At 32.4% G+C, this 20703-nt stretch overlaps 3 protein-coding genes across 4 annotated transcripts; 2 read left to right on the top strand and 1 right to left on the bottom strand.

The window, feature by feature from the left end:
• Window positions 1-4624: 4624 nt before the first annotated feature.
• Window positions 4625-10561, top strand: LOC112764089 (dihydrolipoyllysine-residue succinyltransferase component of 2-oxoglutarate dehydrogenase complex 2, mitochondrial). 2 transcript variants are annotated; one of them, XM_025809617.3, is made up of 15 exons: window positions 4625-4902; window positions 5235-5307; window positions 5433-5510; window positions 6137-6194; window positions 6300-6327; window positions 6909-6970; window positions 7476-7550; window positions 7655-7710; window positions 7826-7870; window positions 8003-8281; window positions 8384-8478; window positions 8868-8958; window positions 9045-9155; window positions 9434-9628; window positions 10061-10561. In XM_025809617.3, the coding sequence occupies exons 2-15, from the start codon at window positions 5257-5259 to the stop codon at window positions 10250-10252; spliced, it is 1416 nt and encodes a 471-aa protein (XP_025665402.1). In that variant the 5' UTR covers window positions 4625-4902; window positions 5235-5256; the 3' UTR covers window positions 10253-10561. The 2 variants fall into 2 exon arrangements, with proteins under 2 accessions (XP_025665402.1, XP_072079286.1); XM_072223185.1 differs by lacking the exons at window positions 6137-6194; window positions 6300-6327 and having other exon boundaries at window positions 4793-4902; window positions 5433-5536; window positions 6878-6970.
• An 857-nt stretch (window positions 10562-11418) lies between these two features.
• LOC112764090 (uncharacterized) lies at window positions 11419-13287 on the top strand. The gene has a single exon (XM_025809618.3). It carries the CDS (start codon window positions 11554-11556, stop codon window positions 13123-13125), a length of 1572 nt encoding a protein of 523 aa, XP_025665403.3. The 5' UTR covers window positions 11419-11553; the 3' UTR covers window positions 13126-13287.
• An 841-nt stretch (window positions 13288-14128) lies between these two features.
• Window positions 14129-19480, bottom strand: LOC112765474 (imidazole glycerol phosphate synthase hisHF, chloroplastic). The gene is made up of 19 exons (XM_025811373.3): window positions 19196-19480; window positions 19014-19096; window positions 18836-18930; window positions 18300-18403; window positions 17933-18102; window positions 17675-17789; window positions 17349-17404; window positions 17209-17247; window positions 17022-17120; window positions 16551-16613; window positions 16403-16465; window positions 16210-16292; window positions 15991-16099; window positions 15821-15874; window positions 15532-15619; window positions 15355-15392; window positions 15018-15123; window positions 14545-14711; window positions 14129-14404 (listed from the first exon to the last, which is right to left on the bottom strand). The coding sequence occupies exons 1-19, from the start codon at window positions 19380-19382 to the stop codon at window positions 14345-14347; spliced, it is 1779 nt and encodes a 592-aa protein (XP_025667158.1). The 5' UTR covers window positions 19383-19480; the 3' UTR covers window positions 14129-14344.
• Between the last annotated feature and the right edge of the window lie 1223 nt (window positions 19481-20703).

Here is a 20703-nt window from a genome sequence, read left to right as displayed (position 1 = left end):
AAAATTGGGTCAGAAAAATTAATTTGGCCGAAAAATAGTAAATCAAATTTTGAACTGGTCTAAATTAATATTTTTTTCTTTATAAAAAATGACTATAATACCCTTATTATAGAAAATAACTAAAATACTCTGACTATATATATTAATTTTGAGAATCCTAAATTCTAGTCTTTTACTTCTTGCCGTCATAGAATTAGGATTTAGAGTTTTCAAAATTAATATAGAAGAGTGCTAGGGGACTAACAAGTTTTGTAATTTGTAGTCATCAATTAGCTATTATTAGTGTTTTTAATAGTGTGAAATTAGATTTAATGGTATAAAATTGCTTATTTTTCTTTAAGTGCTAGCCAAATTTTAATAAAACTATTGGCCCCATAGACTTTCTAATATATATATATAATAGGAATTTTTTAATCATTTTCTATAATAAGGATATTATAGTAATTTTTATAAAAAATAAATTTATGTCGGTTTAATATTTGATTCACTATTTTTTTTTATCAAATAATTAATTTGTCTGGCCTAATTTTCACAAAAATAACACGATTTAATCGATTATATATATTAAATTTTAATTATTAGAAAATATCTTTAAAAAAAATATTTTAAACATCTTTATCTAAGTAGCTCCCTAATCATAAAGGTTATTGGTATTTATTTTTTTCAGAAATTAATCTATTTGAAATTTAAATTTTAAATACTTATTTATTATTTTACTCTAAAAAAAATATGCTTAAAATTTTATTATGTAGCTATTCATTATTGATTATCCACTATTGAATAAATTGTAAACTCTGTTAGAATTAAGTTTACATTCCATCCAATAATGAACAGAATAATAAGTCGCAACAATTTCTCACACAAATTCATGTTGCTAACAAAAAATATAATAATATTCCATAATTCATGATAGTATTTACAGAATCTAACCTTACTGGGACAAAAACTGAGATGTCAACGGGTTCTGGTGGTGGGGAAGTAGCAGCAACAACAATGTAATGTGGAAGTGCCATGTTGTTGTTGGTTTTTCTTCTTAACGAAAAGTGTTGATTATTCCTCAGTTGTGGAACACTATAAAGCCATAATAGACTTGTAGTGTGTTGTAGTTTCTGATGATAAGGTTTGGGTTTTGAGTTGCAAGGAAGCAATGAAGAATAATGGAGCTGGAGACACCACATTTGGAAGAAAAAATAAAAAAGAAAATAACTTTTAGTTTAAGCTTTTGTGTTTCTTCTGAAGAGTGCAGAAAAGATAGTTGTGGCTAACACTTTTGTAGGGATAAGGTTTGAGAATCCGATATTTGATTCTGTTTTGCAAAGAGGTCACTTTAGTGGGCTTTCTATTTTTTGTATTTTTTTTATATCAAATATAGAGACTCGAACCCACAACCTTTTAATTGAATATGGAGAGACTATGTCATTTAAGTTATAACTCGTTGACTTTTTATTTTTTGTATTGGAGTACTAGTATTTTTCAATAATATGAAAATTTTGCGTATTTTTATTTTATATGAATATTATAAATTTGACGATTAAATTTGTGGTTTTTATTTTTTTTTTAAATTACAAATTTAAAGGTAAGAGACAAATTTTTTGAATATATAAATCGGATTTTTTAATTTGAGTTTTTCAAATTTTTTTTGTTTTTTTATCCAAAACTGATCTTCAATTTTTTACTTTTATCCAAAATTGATCCTTAATTTTTTTATTCCCACCTAAAATTTTACCTTCAATTTTTTACTCTTATCCAAATCTGAGCATCTGATTTATAGTTTCTAATTTATAAAAAAAATTGGCTCACTTTAGTGCTATGAGATTATTAGCAGAGCAAATAACCATTTTGTTCTTGCTTAATTTTGCGATGAACTAGTGTTTAAAATAGAAAAAATATCATGACCAAAAGATTGATAAGAGTATAATTTACATATTTTTTTAGCAAAATAATTAATCACTTTGATAATAAAGTGGTATAAATTTTTATAGTAGAATAATCAATTTTTTATAAAAAAAATAATAAATACAGTAAAATAATTAAGAATACTTTTGATTTATGTTTTATTTTAGATTTTTATTTCTAATATTTTGTGTAATAAAATTTTATAATTTTAAAAAATAAAAACACAAACCAAAAATAAAACATCAATTAACCTACTTGTAATACCTCAATAGACTCTACTTATAAAGAGAATTGAAAGTGTTTTAAGTTTGGTAATTATCTTTTAGTCTCCACATATTTTTTTTTGAAAAATATATGTATATGCAAAAATTAACTACTAAAATATATTAAAATATTAATAATATTATATAATTAGTAAATATTATCATTTTGGTTCAGCATTTAATCAATAACATTTATATTTATAAAAATGTATACACATAAAATATATAATTTGTATTTATACTTATTAAAATATATATACATAAATTAATATAACTTGTATGTATATTTATTTAAATTTTTCTTCTTTGTCACCAATACCACCTTCTCCTTCTCTTCATCTTTCTCTTCCTCCTTTTTTTTTATTGGAATTTATTTTCCTTCTTTTTCTTCCTTCTCTTCCATCATTAGTTATCTCGTTGTTGAAAATAATGAATAATTCAAATTCATATTGTCAATTAAACTAGAACGAAATTGATTATTATTTTAAATCCAATCAAGTGGTTGAGGTGTAGTTCAATTCTAGTTAATTTTGTCGTTAATAGTTTATCATTCGGTAGGTGAATAATGTTTTATCGTTGATGGTTTAAATTGAATGTAATGTAAAAATTCCGCATTAGAGGAAATATTTTTTTGTATTTGCAGCAAATTTGGGTGTAACCCGAAAATATTTGGGTGTAAAACGAAGATATTTGAGTGTATTATTTAAAAATTTTCGGTATATGTGTACTAATAAGTTCTGTATAATTCAAAACTATTCTTCTCTCTCCTCCTCATCTTTTGCTGCTTCTTCGTCTTTTTTTTTCATCATTATCATTATCATCATTATCTTTTTTTTCTTGTTTTATCTTTTCAAGTTTCTTCTTGTTTTACTCATTTAACAAGAATAAAAACAAAAAAAATCAAACAAAGAAAAAGAAGAAACACATAATGGTACAAAATTACTTGGAAGAGGATAAACTTACATTCATTCAACTAAAAAAAAGAAAGAAATAAAGAAGAAGAAGAAGAAGAAAAGTGTAACATTAGAAGAAATATTTTTTGTATTTGCTGTAAATTTAGGTGTAACACGAAGATATTTGGGTGTAACACAAAGATATTCGAGTGTATTGTTTAAGAATTTTTTATGTATATGTGCTGCATAATTCAAAACCCTTCATCTTCCTCCTCCTCGTCAGCTACTACTTCTTCTTTTTTTTTTTCATCATCATCACCATTTCTTCTTTTTTTTTTTTAATTCATCTTTTCCTTTTTGTTTTACATTCTCAAGTTTCTTCTTGTTTCACTCTCTTAACAAGAACAAAAACGAAAAAGTCAAACAAAAAAGAAGAAGAAACACATAATATTACAAAATTACTTGAAAGAGGATGAACTTATATTCATTAAACTAAAAAAAAAAGAAAGAAATGTTTAATTACTTTGTTGGTCCCTATAATTTTGTGAAATTTTCAATTAGGTCCCTATACTTTTTTTCTTTTTAATTGGGTCCCTGCACTATTTTTTTTTCCAATTAAGTCCCTCTTAGTAGTAATTGGCTTAATTTTATAGGGACCCAACTTAAAAAAAAAGAATTGGTATAGGGACCTAAATAAAAGGGAAAAAAAGTGTAGGGACCCAATTAAAAAAAATGGTGCAAGGACTCAATTAAAAGGAAAAAAAGTATAGGGACCTAATTGAAAATTTCGCGAAACTATAGGGACTAGCAGAGTAATTAAACCAGAAAGAAATAAGAAAAAAAGAAGAAGAAAAAAATGCAGTATTAGAGAAAATATTTTTCTGTATTTGCAGCAAATTTGGGTGTAACACGGAGATATTTGGGTGTAACACAAAGATATTCGAATGTATTGTTTAAGAATTTTCGGTGTATGTGTGCTGATAAGTTCTGCATTCTGCTGTTTCTTCTTCTTCATTTTCTTATTTCATATTCTCATAATTTTTTTTTGAGAAAAAATCAAACAAAGAAAAAAAAAACATAATGTTGCAAAATCAATAAAAAGAGAAAGAAAAAAAAATACAGCAATAACAACAATAATAAAAAAAACGATAAAGATGAAACAAAAAAGAAAAAGAGTAGAAACGCAAAAAAAAATGAGAATAAGAAGAAGGAAGAAGAGAATAAAAAATACGGAATATAAAGAAAAACGAAATTTTACGCGCGAATTATGTAAGTCACTTCTACGACGAGATTGATATACCAAAAAAGTTTATATGTCTAACAGTGCTCTTCTATTGTAAATTACGTTTAACTAAATAAAATAATAAAGTTTGGGTGAACAATTAAATCATACTAATGAGAACGATTCTTTTGTCCATCTTAGATTAATTTAGTTAGATTTAATTGAAAAAAAATATTATATTTATATGTGTAAAGTATCTATTAAAAATAACAGAATGATGATTAGTAATTAAAGCACGCGATTCTTGACTTTTCCCTCTTTGAAAATAGGTGACGACTAAGGACAATACCGAAGAATTAGGGTCATGCAAATTTTGGACAAAGCACAATAATAATAATAATAATAATAATAATAATAATAATAATAATAATAATAATAATAATAATACACTGTTAATTAATGATTAACAAAAATAATAAAAATAAAAGGTAGAAAACTGAAATAAACAATTCTTTTGTTCATCACTTTGCTGGCGGCGATCTTCTCTCTGCTTCCGTTACCGTTTTATTCTCTCTCTCTGTCTCTCGATCGATCGATCTTCCAATCACTCTCAGCGTTTCTCACTCCGGTTAGGGTTCTTCCTTTCTCTATTCACCTTTTTCTTACTGTTACGCACTTTCCGTTTTCTCTCTCTCCTTGCTCAGAGAATTCGCATTTGTGTTATTCTTCGACATTTATTATTATTACTGTTTCAAATTGTTAGTAGTTTTTTAAATCTACATCTAGAACATCTGGAATACGTAAATACATCGTAATCTGGCGCATGTTATTTCCTCTGGAACGAATTGGATCGAAGATATTATCTGTTGCGTGAATTTGCTGTTACGGCTAGTGATTTCTCACCTGATGATGTTTGTTGAAATTGTTGGCTTTTTTTTCTTTTTGTGCGTGTGAAATTAGGTTTTAAAGTTGCCGCGGAATCATGCTCGGTGTCATAAGGCGGAGGGTTGCTTCTAGCAGCCCATATCCCATGGTGAGTTTTTCTCTTACTAATCTCTTATGATGAAATTTCAAATTCAATGGAGACATGGAGTGAAATGCGAAGGTAGTTGATCTGTTGATATTTTAAGTGAAACCTGATGTGATTTTTTTTTTCAGCTTTTAAGCCAGTCAGCGCGGAAATTCCGCTCTGGCTCCTCAGCTCCTGCCAGAGTTTCCTCCATTGTTGAAAAGGAGGTAATTTGTCCCTCATATTGAGAATCGTGTACATGTGTTGTTCTGTGGTTCTTGGACAGTTTGAACTGTGAATTAGATCATAGTTGCTTCTCTGTAAAATTGGTTCTCTTCTGTGTTCTCTGAATTTTGTCCAAAATATGATTGGATATACAGATGGTTGTCCAATATTGATGAGGTGTGGTGAAAACTTGTTCTTACTGAATTAAAGTCAGTTAAGTCTGCTATTTCCATGTGGATTTATACCTTTATTGTTGAGTTGAGCTGCATGATTTTTGTCCAGCATGAATTTTACTAAAAGACTACAAAGTGTTGATTTCTTTGATCAATCGTCTTCAGTTTGTAGGACGTCTTATTATTAATGTTATGTTTTACTATCTGCCCTTATATTGATTGAATTATACTTTTACAGTTTTACCCAAAACAAATTTCTTTGAACATCTAATCTAAAATTGTAGAGTGATTTACCTTTTATTGATAAGGTGTGTTCTTTGTGCAATTTTTACCTTCACAGAATGTGGATTTTTTGTTTTCGGGCAATCATTATTACCTGGAGCCTTAATTGTTTGTTTGCTCATTAGTTATATCCTTGGATGGTTCTTACTGTTATTTTTAATTTTGTTGAACAGGTTTCATTTCATTCAGGACATTATGGGAATGTCCGGAACTTCTCTCACATGACACCTGGCAAGTTTCGGTGCATTTTATATTTGGAAATGCTTTAACTGGTGTCATTTTAAATTATTTATTCAAATTTGAAATTTTGTGTCATCAATGTTATTGCTTTTGCAGGGTGCTGGGTCAATGTAAAACCTATGAGGTTAGTGGCTTCATTTATTAGTCAGAGGCTTTAATTATTGCTTTAAGATTCTATTTTGTGGATGGAAATTAGGTCAAGCCGGAAATAGAAAAATGAGTCTGCAGTCTACACTGGGCATGCACTTAGGGTTTGATTATTACAGGGACTAAATGTAAGGTGGCGAGTCAATTAACCTTTGGAAGATCAATAACGTTCTTATGCTTTTTGGAAAAAGGCTAGGATGAAAAAAATAATTTGAAACTTTTCTGTTTCCTATCAGAACAAACTTTTTTAGAACAGGAAAAAATGACAATTAAAAAATATTTCCGTAAGATGTAGGTGTGGCATTGTTTTTCAACACCAAAATTGCCTTAATTTTTCCTTATGAGTGATGGTAAATCTGCCTCTGGAATAATTTCTTTGCTTTCCTTGGTTTTATTCATCCCTTTATTGTATGTTGTTCATGCATGTCAGATTATTATTCCCAAAACATGTTTCAAGTATTTGTCTTACATCTTAATGTTCATCTACTTGATTATTTTCCCCTGCTTCCTTCCTCTCATAGTTATAGAAACTGTCCTGATTAACTTGTTGCTATGTAGGGAGGTTTTTTGTCAAGAGGCTACCATGCAAACATGGAGGCGTCCATTTTCATCAGACAGTGGTAAGATTATGTGACTATCAGTTTCTCTCATTTAAGTTGCATCTATAGTTTGTGCTTCTTTTATTTGGTGGGTAACTGCACCTGTAAAGAGGAGTATTCTTTTGAGGAGGAGGAAAAGGGGGGGGGGGGGGGAGGGATATGATGGAACTGATTTAGTGAATACTATATTGCAGTGGTTAGGAACAATTCTAGAGTCCCCCAACTCTTCAGAACTCATTAGTCACTTATTCTCTTACCCTAAAGTACATTACTTAATATAACATCTGAGTAGTTTTGTTTCTGTGCACTGTGTCAATTGGGCATATCTCAAGGAATTTGGGAGAATCTAATGTCTAGGACCAACATGGTCCTTTTTGTGAAAGAAAGAGTTTCTTAATGCAGGTCTTAATGCTTTGTTTTTTAAGTATCCAGTTATGTTTTTTGCTTTTGCTTTTATTCCCCCCCCCCCCCTCTCTTGAATGCTCTTATTTTACCACATCTAATGTTGTTTATATTTGTGATGAAGGAGATAATGTTGATGTTGTGGTCCCTCCTTTGGCTGAATCTATTGCTGATGGAACCCTGGCAAAATTCTTGAAGAGTATGCTAGCTTGCCTCTTGTATTATATTATAGGTGACATGATCGAATTATTTTTAATAGTTCTTGTTAATTTACCGCCATGTGTTCTGTTTTGGTGGGAACAGGGCCTGGTGACAGGGTTGCTGTTGATGAACCAATAGCTCAAATTGAAACAGATAAGGTTATTTGGGGAAATATGCAAATCTTCATTAATGATTTTGGTGGTTATTAGTGGATCAAATTTTCTTTATTTCTAAATAACTAATGCTATATATTTTCTATTATTCCTGAATTAGGTGACAATTGACGTTTCTAGTCCGGAGTCAGGTGTGATTGTGAAGGTAATGTGAAAGAGATTTATATTGTTTTTATTTCTGACTCTCACTTAAAATGACTCTCACTTAAAATGATATAAAGCAATATTTTCTCTCTCGTTAAAATTGGCATTTTTGGTTCTATTTAATGATTTGCAGCTTCTAGCCAATGAAGGAGATACAGTTGAGCCAGGTAACAAGATAGCAATTATTTCAAGGTCTGCCGATGCTACTACTCATGTTGCTCCATCCGAGACTACATCTGAGAAAGCTGCTCCTCAGCCAACCCAAAAGACCAGTGAGGAGAAGAAAGCGCCTAAAGCTGAACCAGCACCTGCTAAAGAGAAACCCAAAGCACCCCCTGCTCCAGCGAGGCCTGCTGGTGCACAAAGTTCTCCTACTGAGCCACAGCTTCCCCCTAAGGAAAGGGAAAGACGAGTGAGTCACTCTGAATGTTTTGTTATTCATATGTTGATATGCCTAGCTGGTTATGTTTAAAAATTATGTATGCTGTCTTGATGGTTTCATTCATTATCAAAGGTTCCTATGACAAGGCTTCGTAAACGTGTTGCTACCCGTTTGAAAGATTCCCAAAACACATTTGCCATGTTGACAACATTCAATGAAGTTGATATGTAAGTTCTGTTGATTTTGAAATTATAGCAAGCTTTCAATTTTGCCTTGGTTTTAAGATTTGTTGTGTGTGCATAATTATTCCGTACCACTATTTACCAATGCATCTTTTTGAGTTAAAGTTTGTGCACCGTGTCAAAAGCCCATATGCTATTTATATTTAAGTCACTTTGTAAGTTTTGATATGATAGTATAGGACCCGTGGGGACATGCCATTGATTGGATTTGTAAAGGATGAGGGAAATTCATTCTTATGTTGACCTAACATAGTACGACATTTTGATTGTTTATTTGTTTGAATATCAATTAATGATGGTGTTTGTGCTTGTTATGGCCTTACATTTTAGATTACCACTTTCTGTCTTCCCTGATTGATTGCTTTTAATTGCAGGACTAACTTGATGAAACTCCGTGCTGACTACAAGGATGCTTTTGTCGAAAAGCATGGAGTCAAGTTGGGACTTATGTCCGGGTTTGTCAAAGTATGTAAATTTCTGATTTTTGGTGTAAAAAGCATATGGGCTTTTGACATCTATCCTCTCGTACTTATATATGGGTTTTATATCAGGCTGCTGTCAATGCTCTCCAACATCAGCCAATTGTAAATGCAGTCATTGATGGGGATGATATCATATACAGAGATTACATAGATATCAGCATAGCTGTTGGTACACCAAAGGTCGTTATCAGTTACCTTAACCTTTCCTTTTACTTTGTTTCATTATGTAGAAACACCTTCGTGGTTGAATGTGCTGCAATTTTGTATGAAACTTCACTGCATTCTACTAATGGGCCTTGTTAATTCATTTTGTTATGGCTGGTTAACTGAATGTTTGGATTATTGAGTTAAATTTATTAAGTATATATTGTCTATTTGAATTTTTTGCTTGGCTACGAAAATTATCACCTTGCCTGTTTTGTTTGAACTACAATTAATATTACTTTTTGCTGTCTCAGGGTCTTGTTGTGCCAGTTATCCGCAATTGTGATACGATGAACTTTGCGGATATAGAGAAGCAGATCAATGCTTTTGCAAAGAAGGCAAATGATGGAACTCTATCAATTGATGAGATGGCTGGAGGCACACTCACAATATCTAATGGTGGTGTTTATGGAAGCCTCTTGAGTACCCCTATCATTAACCCTCCTCAGGTTTGAAAGTTTTACTACGCTAGCAGTTATTAATTGTTATGTCTCTTTGTTTCGTGCCAATCTCTATACATATATATTGAAGTTGTTCCTATAACTATGATTGATACTAAAATTGATTGCTTCCCCAAATGACCCCCCCGCCTATGTTTGATGGCAAAAAGTAGGGGCAACCAAGGGCATTTCATGCCTTATATAATGATAAGGGCCTCATTTTTTTTGTCTTGTAACTCGTGATAAAATTTGCTCTAAAAGCAGGACCGATATTATTCAAAATTACCAAGCCAAATCTTGATTATTCCTTTGGTTTAGTTAAACTTAGATCATTGTTGTTTATTCTTAAAAAAAATATTATTATGCCTAATATTGTGAGGAATTTATTTGATGAAGTATATGTCTTATATAGAAATCTCATGCAATAACCATTTTTGGCAGTCTGCAATCTTGGGCATGCATTCCATAGTGAGCCGTCCTATGGTGGTTGGAGGAAATGTTGTCCCAAGGCCTATGATGTACATTGCTCTAACATACGACCATAGAATTATTGATGGAAGAGAGGCAGTGTTCTTCTTGCGACGCATCAAGGATATCGTGGAGGATCCTCGCAGGCTTCTGCTCGACATATAAAATTGCGTCTCAAACTCGTCGGAGTAAAATTAAATACATTTAAAAAAATGCAAACACCATAATATTTACCCTCATGTTTGTGCGGCTGCCCATAATTTATCATTTGTATTGAGAAAACTCCTTAGGAATATGTCCCAGATTCTCTCTGATGCTCATTCATCAGGTTTGTGTTCTTTCTTCCCTCTATTCCTCTCATTCAATGAGAAGAGGATCATAGCTTTTGTCTCATTATATAAAACCACCATGAACTAATTGTACGGGTTATCCCTAGTTAATAATGTGATTTTGCTACAATCATTTTTCACTTCATCGAAATTCTCAGATTGATCACATTATGCATCTTGATTGTTTGAAGCAATAGAGGAATGCAAGTAAAGGAATGCAAAATGATTGAAGTCTTGATGATATATACTTAAGTCAAATATTTTCCCTTCAACTAAATGTAATATTTATACAAGTAAAGGAATGCAAAATGATTTAGTGTTCCCTCAAATAGTGAAATGAATTTCATAGAAGCAATATCATGTGAGATTTCGTTTACCTATTAAAACTAAATCCTTGGCAAGAAAGCAATATGAGCAATTGAGCATCCTTGTTACCTATTAAAACTTCATATTCTATTTTAATACATGATTTGGTTTGATACCCTAGTGACATGAATCAATCAAATTTTAATGTATTAGTATATTAAATTTAGCCATGTTATATTTAAAAAAAAAAAATAGTTACAAAAAACTTTTTTGTTTCTTGATAAATTTACATGAAATTAACTATATTTGAGTTTTCACCTAAAACTATTCATAGCATTACAATAAAATATTTTCATAACAATATAATCAAAATTTTTATATATACAAAACTATTCATTGTATTTTTTATCTTTCATTCAAAATTTAATTATAAATATAGTTCTAATTCAGTTATATTAGTTTTAAAATTTAATTACAAGTATGAATTAAATTCGATTATATTATTTTTAAAATTTTGAAGTTTGGCTATAAACTGAGATTTGGTGTCTATTCAACAATAACTTGATTTTTTATAAAAGGGTTTAAGAAAAAAAAAAAAGGGAATTACGTTTAATATTTTGTTAAAAATAAAAAATTGATATTTGTATTGTATTAAATTATTAATCCGAAAGATTATCGAAGACGCCATGCCGCCATAACCCCTTTTCTTTTTGAAAAATCCCTCCTTTTTTGGACTCAATAACTTCTTCGATACACCATTCATCATTTTCTGAGCTATTTTGCTTGATCATTGCGTTCCTCTTTATTCATTTCACAAAGGGGAAAACCAAAATGGTAATAGAAGATTCTATAAGATTCTGCATATTCGAGTCTCTGAATACAACAATGGCTGATGAAGGTGGAAACAACACTGTAAGAGTGGCCAATTTCCTCAAGCCATGTGCAAAGAACACCGGCGAAGCCACAAGATTCCCAACGGTTTCTGCGCCGCCGCGTAACGGCGAAGAGGTGCATCCAGCTGTTCAGTTCAAAGGGTGGAAAAATCCTCAGAGAAAATGGAACGATTGGATTGAAATTATGGCGGGAAAATACGGATTCATGTGGAACCAAACAGGTATATGCGATGCTATTTTGAGTTCTATGTATAAGATTCAATGTAATCAAAGTTTGATTCTTGGAATTGTTGAGTATTGGTGTATAGAGACAAATACTTTTGTTTTTCCATGGGGTGAAGCCACAATCACCCTTGAAGATGTCATGGTTCTTGGTGGATTTTCGGTCCTTGGCGAGCCGGTGAATCTTCCTCTCACCGGCGATTTGGTTGCGATGGAAGCCGAGATGTTACGGCTTTCGAGGGAAATGGATGGTGGAAAATCAAGGAGAGACCAAAGGACATGGATGAATTTTTTTATGGAGGATGGACAAAGTCATGATCTTGAGCATGTAGGTTTTCTCTCCCTGTGGTTGTCAAGATTCGTGTTTCCCTCGCTTCCCTACGAGGTAATTGCGACGCGTGTCTTTCCAATTGCGATTCGCCTGGCTCGAGGGACAAAATTGGCTCTGGCCCCTGCTGTTCTAGCTGGTATCTATGAGAGTTTGAGGTTGCTTAAGCAACAAGTAACCTCTTCTTCGGGTGAATCCGTGAAGGCTCTAGGCCTATTCCAACTTGTGCAGCTATGGGCTAATGAAAGGTTTTCGATTTTCGGATCAAATTGTCCCATAGAACTAAAGCCGGGGGAGCCTAGAGCTGCAAGGTGGCATGGAGTGATATCGAATGCTAATGGCTGCCCAATTTCGTCAGCTTTGAAATTTGCAAGGAGTTTCCAGTGGCGTCCTTATGCTGCTGATTTGAAAAATTGTTGTTTTGTGTCCCCTTACAAGGACAATGAGCAATTTGTTCATGATGCTTCAAACTCGATCGACGAGTTAAGGTCCTTTGGGAAGTGTTTGTTTGCAAATGAGCTTGTTGGTTTGGGAGGTTGCATTGAGAAGTATATGCCGTACCGGGTTGCAATGCAATTCGGCTTCGATCAACATCTTCCTGGAGATTTTGCTGTTATGAACTCAAATTGCAGGGAAAATTTTTTGTTTTATGTTCCTTCAAGATCTTACAAGCCTTGTGTGTCATTGGAGTACCTCAACTGGTGGCGAGCATCAAAGGTGAATCAAGAGAAAAAAGAGGATGAGATCAATGGAATGAGGTTGAACTTCAAGGATGATGAACCTTCTCAGATTGATCGTATGAAAAATGTGGTTGGAGATTTTGCAGGTTTGCTTAGTGATGAAAAAGGGAGAGTAAAACTTGCTAAAGGAACTTTATGCAACCCTTTGGATGTTGAAGATTATGCATGCACTATTGTAGGTACTTTGTCTCACCCTATTGATGTTGATAAGTACATGTAGGAGTTCTCTTTTTGTTCTTTTTGTGGGTGCTATTTAATGAAGGACTAGTGACAGGCTTGGAAATTGGGTTAAGACTTTTCACTCTTGTATATTCCCAATCAAGTTTTAATTAGAAATTGGAGGCTTATCTAGATTCGAGAGTAAATATTCTATAACTTATTGGTATGTTTATGGATTCAGTTGTTACAATTATATTGCTATTTTATCATTTAAAATTCTCTGGTAATATTGGTTTGTGAGTCAAACCAAGCTTGTTTAATAGCTCAGAGTTGAGTTTGTGAGCGAACTTAATTAAAAAATTTCAATTAAGTTATCCACGAGTTGAACTAAAATTTTACCATATTTGACTCTATCTTCTACAAAACCCCCCACTTATAAACCTTGAGACGACTCATTTTGTTATATGCTAGTTATACTATATTTTGTGGCTTAGATGTGTTTCACAGAATGAATTAAGTTCATATTTACACATGCATAACTTAATCTTTGAGATAAGCATATGTGAGGATCAACCACGTAGCATCTATCACCAACCCTATGTGCCGAGCAGCCGGTGCCAATCCCGAAGTAGGGGAGGGCGGAGCTGCCGGTGCCAATCCCAAGAGGAGGGGAGGACAGATATGACGACGACCACATCTCGGTCGCATGCACCGCACCCATGAGAACAGCACATGCGCATGGAGCAATTGTTATGTGATTAACAATTGATCTTCACTTTAAATAACAATTTGTAAAAATGAACTCTAGATTGTTTGTGTGGTTTGATATGTGCATTCTATTTTAACTTTAACTGGGTTGTTTCCTTATCGATAAGAATTTATATCCAAAACAAACCAAATCATTAAGTGGAGTTAACTCTTGAATGTTAATGAACCAAACTATCATTTATAGGATATGGTATTATTGCTGGACATGAAACTCAGGAAGTGGCTTTGCATATTGAAGATTATAGCTATTAAAACTTAAAAGTAAACATCATACATCATAACATGCAAGAGAGAAATGTCACAAATCCTTATTAATAATAGGCAAAAGGTAGGTCCAAGAGATAGAAGAGAAGATGGTGAAAATTCCTTAATCTAAGTCACCATGAAAAGAAAAAGCCAAAAAGGTATGGTAAATTTTACAAAAGTCTGTAAGATTTCTGAGAGATGCAAAGATTAGAACAAATTTCTTAGTACAAACTACATCTAAAAAATGTGTGCCTGTAAAAACAAGATCAGATTCGGACTTCTATACCTTCCTTCAACAAATGCTCTTTTACAGTTTGAATAGGCACCTGTAATTAAATGGCAAATAAACTAGGATCAAATTCTATGACTGAATAAACATGCTTGACTAAACATTCAGTCATTGTTGTTTGAAATTATGAATGGCCATAAATGTTCATGAAGCGCGTATAAACAAGGGAATCTGTACCTCCTTTCTGTGAAAAATGCCGGCAGCAAGCGCAGCAGAAGCATTTGTTTTCGCGAACACCTCAGAGAAGTGTTCAGCAGCACCGGCACCACTACTTGCGATCACCGGGATACTTACAGCATCTGAGATCAACTTAACTAAATCTATATCAAATCCTTTTCCTTGACCTGAAACATTTACAGAAGAGAAGAGTACATTAGAAGACAGGAAGCAGAATTTGTGTATAACTAGGCTTAAAATATATCATCAATTTATCCCAAAAGCTAATAACTTTGGGAAAAAATGAAGAACTGAAGAAGGCAAAGAACAAGAAAAAGTAAACTAAAGTCATTGTTTTTAAAATTAAATAAAACAAACCAAATAGGTTATACTTCTCAACTTCCATTTATCGAAAAAGTCTGGGAAAAAAAAGAAAAACCAAACCAAAGAAAAAATATTCAGCAGGAACCAATTAAACAGAGAGTTAGATTTACCATCACAGTCTATGCAGTTGAGTAGTATTTCTCCGGCACCAAGTTCTTCAACTGCTTTCGCTAACTCATAAGCACCTATCGGCCGGCCTTCTCGCCCTCCATTTACCTTTGCACAAACAAAAGTAAGTATTAAGAACGAGGAGGACAATGATACCTTGGGATGAAAAAATCAAATGATTTCATCAACATTCTTTCCCTTTAATGATGTTTCAAGATCTCTATAAATTACAATCTCATGACAAGATGGCTAGTTTACTCAACAAGTTTAATAATTCAAAGCGAATATCATTTATTGAGAAAAAAAACCGGAAATATTAAATGAGATAACAAGGCTTACTGTACACTGATACCAGGCATATTCCTCTCCATTTGGACCTAAAATCAACATAAAAAGGGATTCAAACACTTAATATCTCTTCACTATAAGATGGATGTTTCTGAGATTATGGATGTATATAGAAGATCAGAGATGTACATCACAAAATAGAAAATAGGAGGGAAAAAGAATGTTTACCTCGATTTGACACCCTTATAGTCTTGAACTGAACATCTGTGGGATTCTTTACATACACCCTACGAGGATCGATACTAACCACCACTGCCTGCACGGTGAAAATTGACCATTACATTATACCCAATTATCTCTATACATGCATCATACTCACTCACTGAGGAATATCACTTTGGCAAAAGGTTCTTAATCTATCATACCTACAATAAAGAGAAGAACTCGTTATCTTACAAGGATGAGATCAAAAGAGAATGTAAGACATGCATATATCAACTACCAGATGTTGACTTACCTGATTTCCGTAAACTCTGGAAATCTGCTCTAAGCTGGTCTTTCCAGTTTTCACCTAAAAGACCACAAACACCATATAAGAGGTCAACGCAAACTATCAATGTCTGTGTGCGCGTGTGTAAGTGTGTAAGCACATATTATTAGAAAAAATTAATGGGTTGAATTCCATACTCCAGTTCTCAGATATTCTTCTGCAGCATAAACTGCGTCACTTCCAATGGATATCTTATCAGCTCCGGACCTAAAATATTCTGAAGCAACTTGCAAACTAGTGTAGTGCCTAAGAGAACAATTATTATGATGAAAATCTTAATTGATAATTTAAAATCAAAAGGAAATCTATAGCTTGAAACTCGAAAGTATAAACACCATATTGACTACTAAACATACCTGCCATTCGCATCTGTAAAATCTCTAATCCCACCCCCAACTGTCAAGGGTACAAAAACATTTTCTGATGTGTATTTCAATACCTATGAAGCATGACAAGCATGAAAATACATTGTGGATGTTGGATAAACTACAATTTGAAACAAACTCATTGAAAATGTTCATTTTTTTTTTTTTTTTGCATTTCACAAACCTGCAACATTGGCAAGTCGCCAAGAGGGAAGTCACGAAAACCAGTAATATTTAGGAAGCTAACCTGCAATTAAAGGGTGAGGGAGGGATTCAATTAGAAACAAAATTCTTCATAATACGTGTATTGAATGGAAAGGTAAAAGGCATACCTCATCAGCACCATCTAAATAGTACTGTCTAGCAAGCTCAACTGGCTTTCCAAGATTCCTCACCTAATATTACAAAGATCGTTGTTAGGTAATGAAAATAATCTTATTCCCAAATGAGAAGAAAATCCAGATGCTGACTGCAGAAAATTTAAGAGCACTTGAATTGATTTTGTAGAAGATGCTCCTATCTTTTTTGTTTAGAATGACGCACAAGTTATGCTCCTATCTCAAATATAGATATACCAAGAAAAGAAACAGATATACAACTACGCAAGAGGTTTGACTTCAAGACTATACTCATAAGCAATTCAATGAAAGGCCAACAATTAGCCGTGTCTTTGCGTCAGCACAATAAATAGATTATTTGAATAATTGATTGAAGTTTATAACTGGTTTTCTTTTTTATGAATTATATAGAAACAATGTCATAAGTTATAACAATTATTAGAAAATGTATATTATCTAGCATACCTCCTTCTCATTTGTGTTTTCTCTTACATCATACTGGTCTCCTTTGGTTACAACAAGGTCTCCCTTATCATTTGCCCTCACATCGAGACAAGCAATCACCTTAACAAGGCAATGATTTGTTAGCAAACCAAAATAACAAATGACACCCAAGCAAAAACATACTTGAAAAGAATTTTCATGAAATTACCCTTTGTGCAAGTTTTGAGGCTTTCCCTTCACCAGGCTTCTGACTTCAAATGAATATTATAAATGATTAGCTTACCATAGGTCACAATAACAGTATTAACAGATACAAAAAATGAGTATCAAGAGTTGTACGAAGGTCACCTTTGTCATTTGCGACTTTGGATACAAAAATCTCCTCAAAATAGAAAGACCAACATCTGAAAATTCATTTTGAGGAATTAGTAGAGAATTAAGACAGCTCATGAAAAAATTCCAATGGAAAATGTTTAGAATTTTTCCCCCATAAATTTTAAAAACAATACTCTTCTAATTCCAACAAAAGATTGCTAGAAACACACACACACACACGCGCCACAAACATGACTACTCTATTTTCCCCGAAAGAATATTAATGCATATAGTATACTAAAAACTTCACAAAGAGCAGCTGAAGACTAGAAGATCAAAAAATACTAGATAAAACTTACCTCCACTCTTTTCTGGATGGAATTGAACTGCATGCACATTTCCTCGTCTAATAGATGCTATAAATGTATCACCATAGTTGCAGGTGGAGGAGACCCATTCTTTGTTGTTATCAGACTGAAACAGAATAAGATAACTGTGTTTACTTAAAACACTCACAAATCTTCTTTTTGTTCCTTTTCTTTTCTTTCTTTTTCCCCCACCAATAAGTAATAGTCGAAAATCATGAAATGGAGATTGTAAAGGAAAGCATAACATACAGGCATGGCACGGTAAGAGTGCACAAAATATACATGGCGTTTTCCAACATCATCCAAAATTCCCGAGTCCTTTGTAATGTGTAAAGCATTCCAGCCAATATGCGGGACTCTAAAACCATTTGATGAATCAAATCGCCCAACAGTTCCAGGGATCAGGCCAAGACCCTTTACTGAGTCACACGTAGAGTTGTCAGTTCCCTATTTCACTAAGATTATTGAAAATAAAGGCAAATTGCCTTTTGCAGTATCCAGAAAGCTAGCTTTCTGTGTAATATCTATTAACATTGCCTCCCATAATTCTCTCCTTTTATGATCAGACCACATTAAAATTAAAAACAAAAAATCAACTGAGAGATTTATAGCTGACCTGGTCCATTCTCCTCACTGGATTCAAAAAGTAGTTGAAGTCCAAGACAAATCCCTAAAAATGGGCGATCCTTTTCGATATATGCACACAGTGCTTCAGCCATTCTGCAGAAACATGTTATCAGTTGATGGTTGACACTAGAAAGAAAATTTGGAAATTTTGACCTAAATGAGAAGATAGACTTTAGGGTGCAAGCGCTAAAAATCTAAGCTAATTCCAAATTTGGGAGTTTCCGTATTTCCTACTTGTATACCCTCAAAATCTTTAACCTCATCCTCTTAGGAATTAGTTCATCATTTCATCTGTAAACCCCACTACATAACTTCTTTTTGCATAGGCAGTTAGCTCATGGTGCTAATGTAGACAAACTTAAATTCTTAATCCAACAGAAGACAATGAATAACCAAATTGTTACCACAGAATTCAACTACTTTAACTAGCAAACAATCAATCCAGCTACAAGCATAGTAGAATCATACTACTTGATCAGACAAAATATAACAAAATTAAAATAAAAGGAACAGAGAAAACAATACCCTGTCTTGTTCAAGACATCCATGGCATTGCCGAATGCTCCAACACCAGGAAATATAAGCCGGCTTGCATTCAAAATGTCTTCTGGAGTTTGCACCTAACATTAACAACAACAAAAAGTTATCTTTTTTTTTCCTCTTCTGAAAGCAACCCCATTAAGAAATGGCATAAAAATTTTACATCTTTGATATCAAAACCAAGGTGCTTGATAGCATTCCTAACACTTCGAACATTGCCAGCCCCATAATCAAGCAGAGTCACCACTGCACCACAGAACAAAAGTCAGAACGGTAATGATAATAAAAATTGAAAATTTTACATAAATCTCAAAAAGGGTATCCATGAAAAGAGAGAGAGCAGACCAGAATCACTGGTAGAAGAAGAAGAAGCACGAACAGAGAAGCTTCTTGAGTAGCTGACGTTGGTGGAACGTGAGGTTTTTATGAATGAAGGATTTTTATGAAGAAAAAGGAATGAAGAAGAAGAATATGAAGGGAGAGAGATGGTGGGTCGCGAAGCAGAGTAGAAATGGAATGGCGGCGACTCCATTTCTGGGTGTTGGAGCTTGCTGACTCTGACGCACACACACTGTATCACTCTTTCTCTGTTCTTCCTCTGATTCTCTCTTACTCAAACCAAACGCCGTCGTTTTTCTTTTGTAAGCCTATAGATCTGCTGTTCAACTTTTACAAAAATATTTTTTTAATTATTTTTTAAAAAAAATAAAAATAATTTTATGTTCTAATATTTATATAAAAATATTTTTTATTTAATAATTATGTTTAGATATAATAATATAAAATATTATTTATTTATTTATTATATTAAAAATAATTTTTTTAAATAATTTTTTAAAAAAAAATCTAAATTATAACTTTCACAAAAAATATTTTTTAATATTTTTAGTATTTATATTTTTATTATTAAACTTTTACAAAACACACTAAAAAAAAGATATTTTTACAATTAATAATATTCAAACAAACTATATATATATATATATATATATATATATATATATAAAAACAAAAAAGAGTGGCATAATTGATAATATCTTTTTTTTTTAAATTTAAAATATTTTATTTTATTTTATTTTATATTTTTTATGATATCTTTTAGTTTGACATGTCAAAAATTAATCCAACTCAGATTTAAATTCTATTTAATGATTTGCTACTCACCAATAGATTGGATGCAAATTGCAAAAGACGGAATTAACAAATAATAATATTTTATTAAAAAATATCATTTTAGTAATTTTAGTCTCAAGCTTTATTTTCTCTACTTTTTTAAAATATTAATCTAAAATCATTTGTTTTTATTTTAGGCTAGAATTTATATAAACATAAAAAATAATTAATTACATTTACTTTTAATAAGTTTCAAAAAATTTAATTATTTTTCAAGTATGCTCATAAAATTTATTAAGTACTCAAGTTTATTGTGTTATCTAATAATAATAATAATAATGAGTGATAGGTTGAAGAATATGTTGGAAAGGAATACAAAAGATTAATCAAAACAATAAATTAACTATTATATTTTATACTCTTTGCTTAATTGAAAGCCAACATGTAAAGTTATCAAACACCATTGTGCTTAATTAAAAACACCATTTTCTAAGTGGTCAGCTCACTCGTCCGCTTAAGCAAGTGTCGGGGGTTTGAATTCTGCCTTGTGCATGCAGCAACCCATTAGCCAGCAGTAGACCCTTAAATGGAGCTCCGATCCGCGACGAATTAGTCCTTGACCTATCGGGTTGGGGGATACCGTGGGCAACCAAAAAACACCATTGTCCTTGGATAATCAAGGTAACTAGGTAAGGTAATAAAAGAGAAAAGAAAACCAATCTTGAGGGTCATATTCAATT

The sequence above is a fragment of the Arachis hypogaea genome, chromosome 17 (assembly GCF_003086295.3).
Source record: "Arachis hypogaea cultivar Tifrunner chromosome 17, arahy.Tifrunner.gnm2.J5K5, whole genome shotgun sequence".
NCBI lineage: Eukaryota > Viridiplantae > Streptophyta > Magnoliopsida > Fabales > Fabaceae > Arachis > Arachis hypogaea.
This window is presented reverse-complemented; position numbering and strand designations above follow the sequence as displayed.

Excerpts from the sequence above, each read along its gene's own strand:
- LOC112764089 (XM_025809617.3), top strand. The coding sequence starts at position 5,257 with ATGCTCGGTGTCATAAGGCGGAGGGTTGCTTCTAGCAGCCCATATCCC. Across the intron at positions 5,308-5,432 it reads CTAGCAGCCCATATCCCATG|CTTTTAAGCCAGTCAGCGCG; the intron begins GTGAGTTTTTCT and ends TTTTTTTTTCAG. Across the intron at positions 6,328-6,908 it reads GTCAATGTAAAACCTATGAG|GGAGGTTTTTTGTCAAGAGG; the intron begins GTTAGTGGCTTC and ends GTTGCTATGTAG.
- LOC112764090 (XM_025809618.3), top strand. The coding sequence starts at position 11,554 with ATGGTAATAGAAGATTCTATAAGATTCTGCATATTCGAGTCTCTGAAT.
- LOC112765474 (XM_025811373.3), bottom strand. The coding sequence starts at position 19,382 with ATGGAGTCGCCGCCATTCCATTTCTACTCTGCTTCGCGACCCACCATC. Across the intron at positions 17,248-17,348 it reads CAAAGTCGCAAATGACAAAG|AAGCCTGGTGAAGGGAAAGC; the intron begins GTGACCTTCGTA and ends ATTTGAAGTCAG. Across the intron at positions 16,100-16,209 it reads TTTACAGATGCGAATGGCAG|GCACTACACTAGTTTGCAAG; the intron begins GTATGTTTAGTA and ends TTGTTCTCTTAG.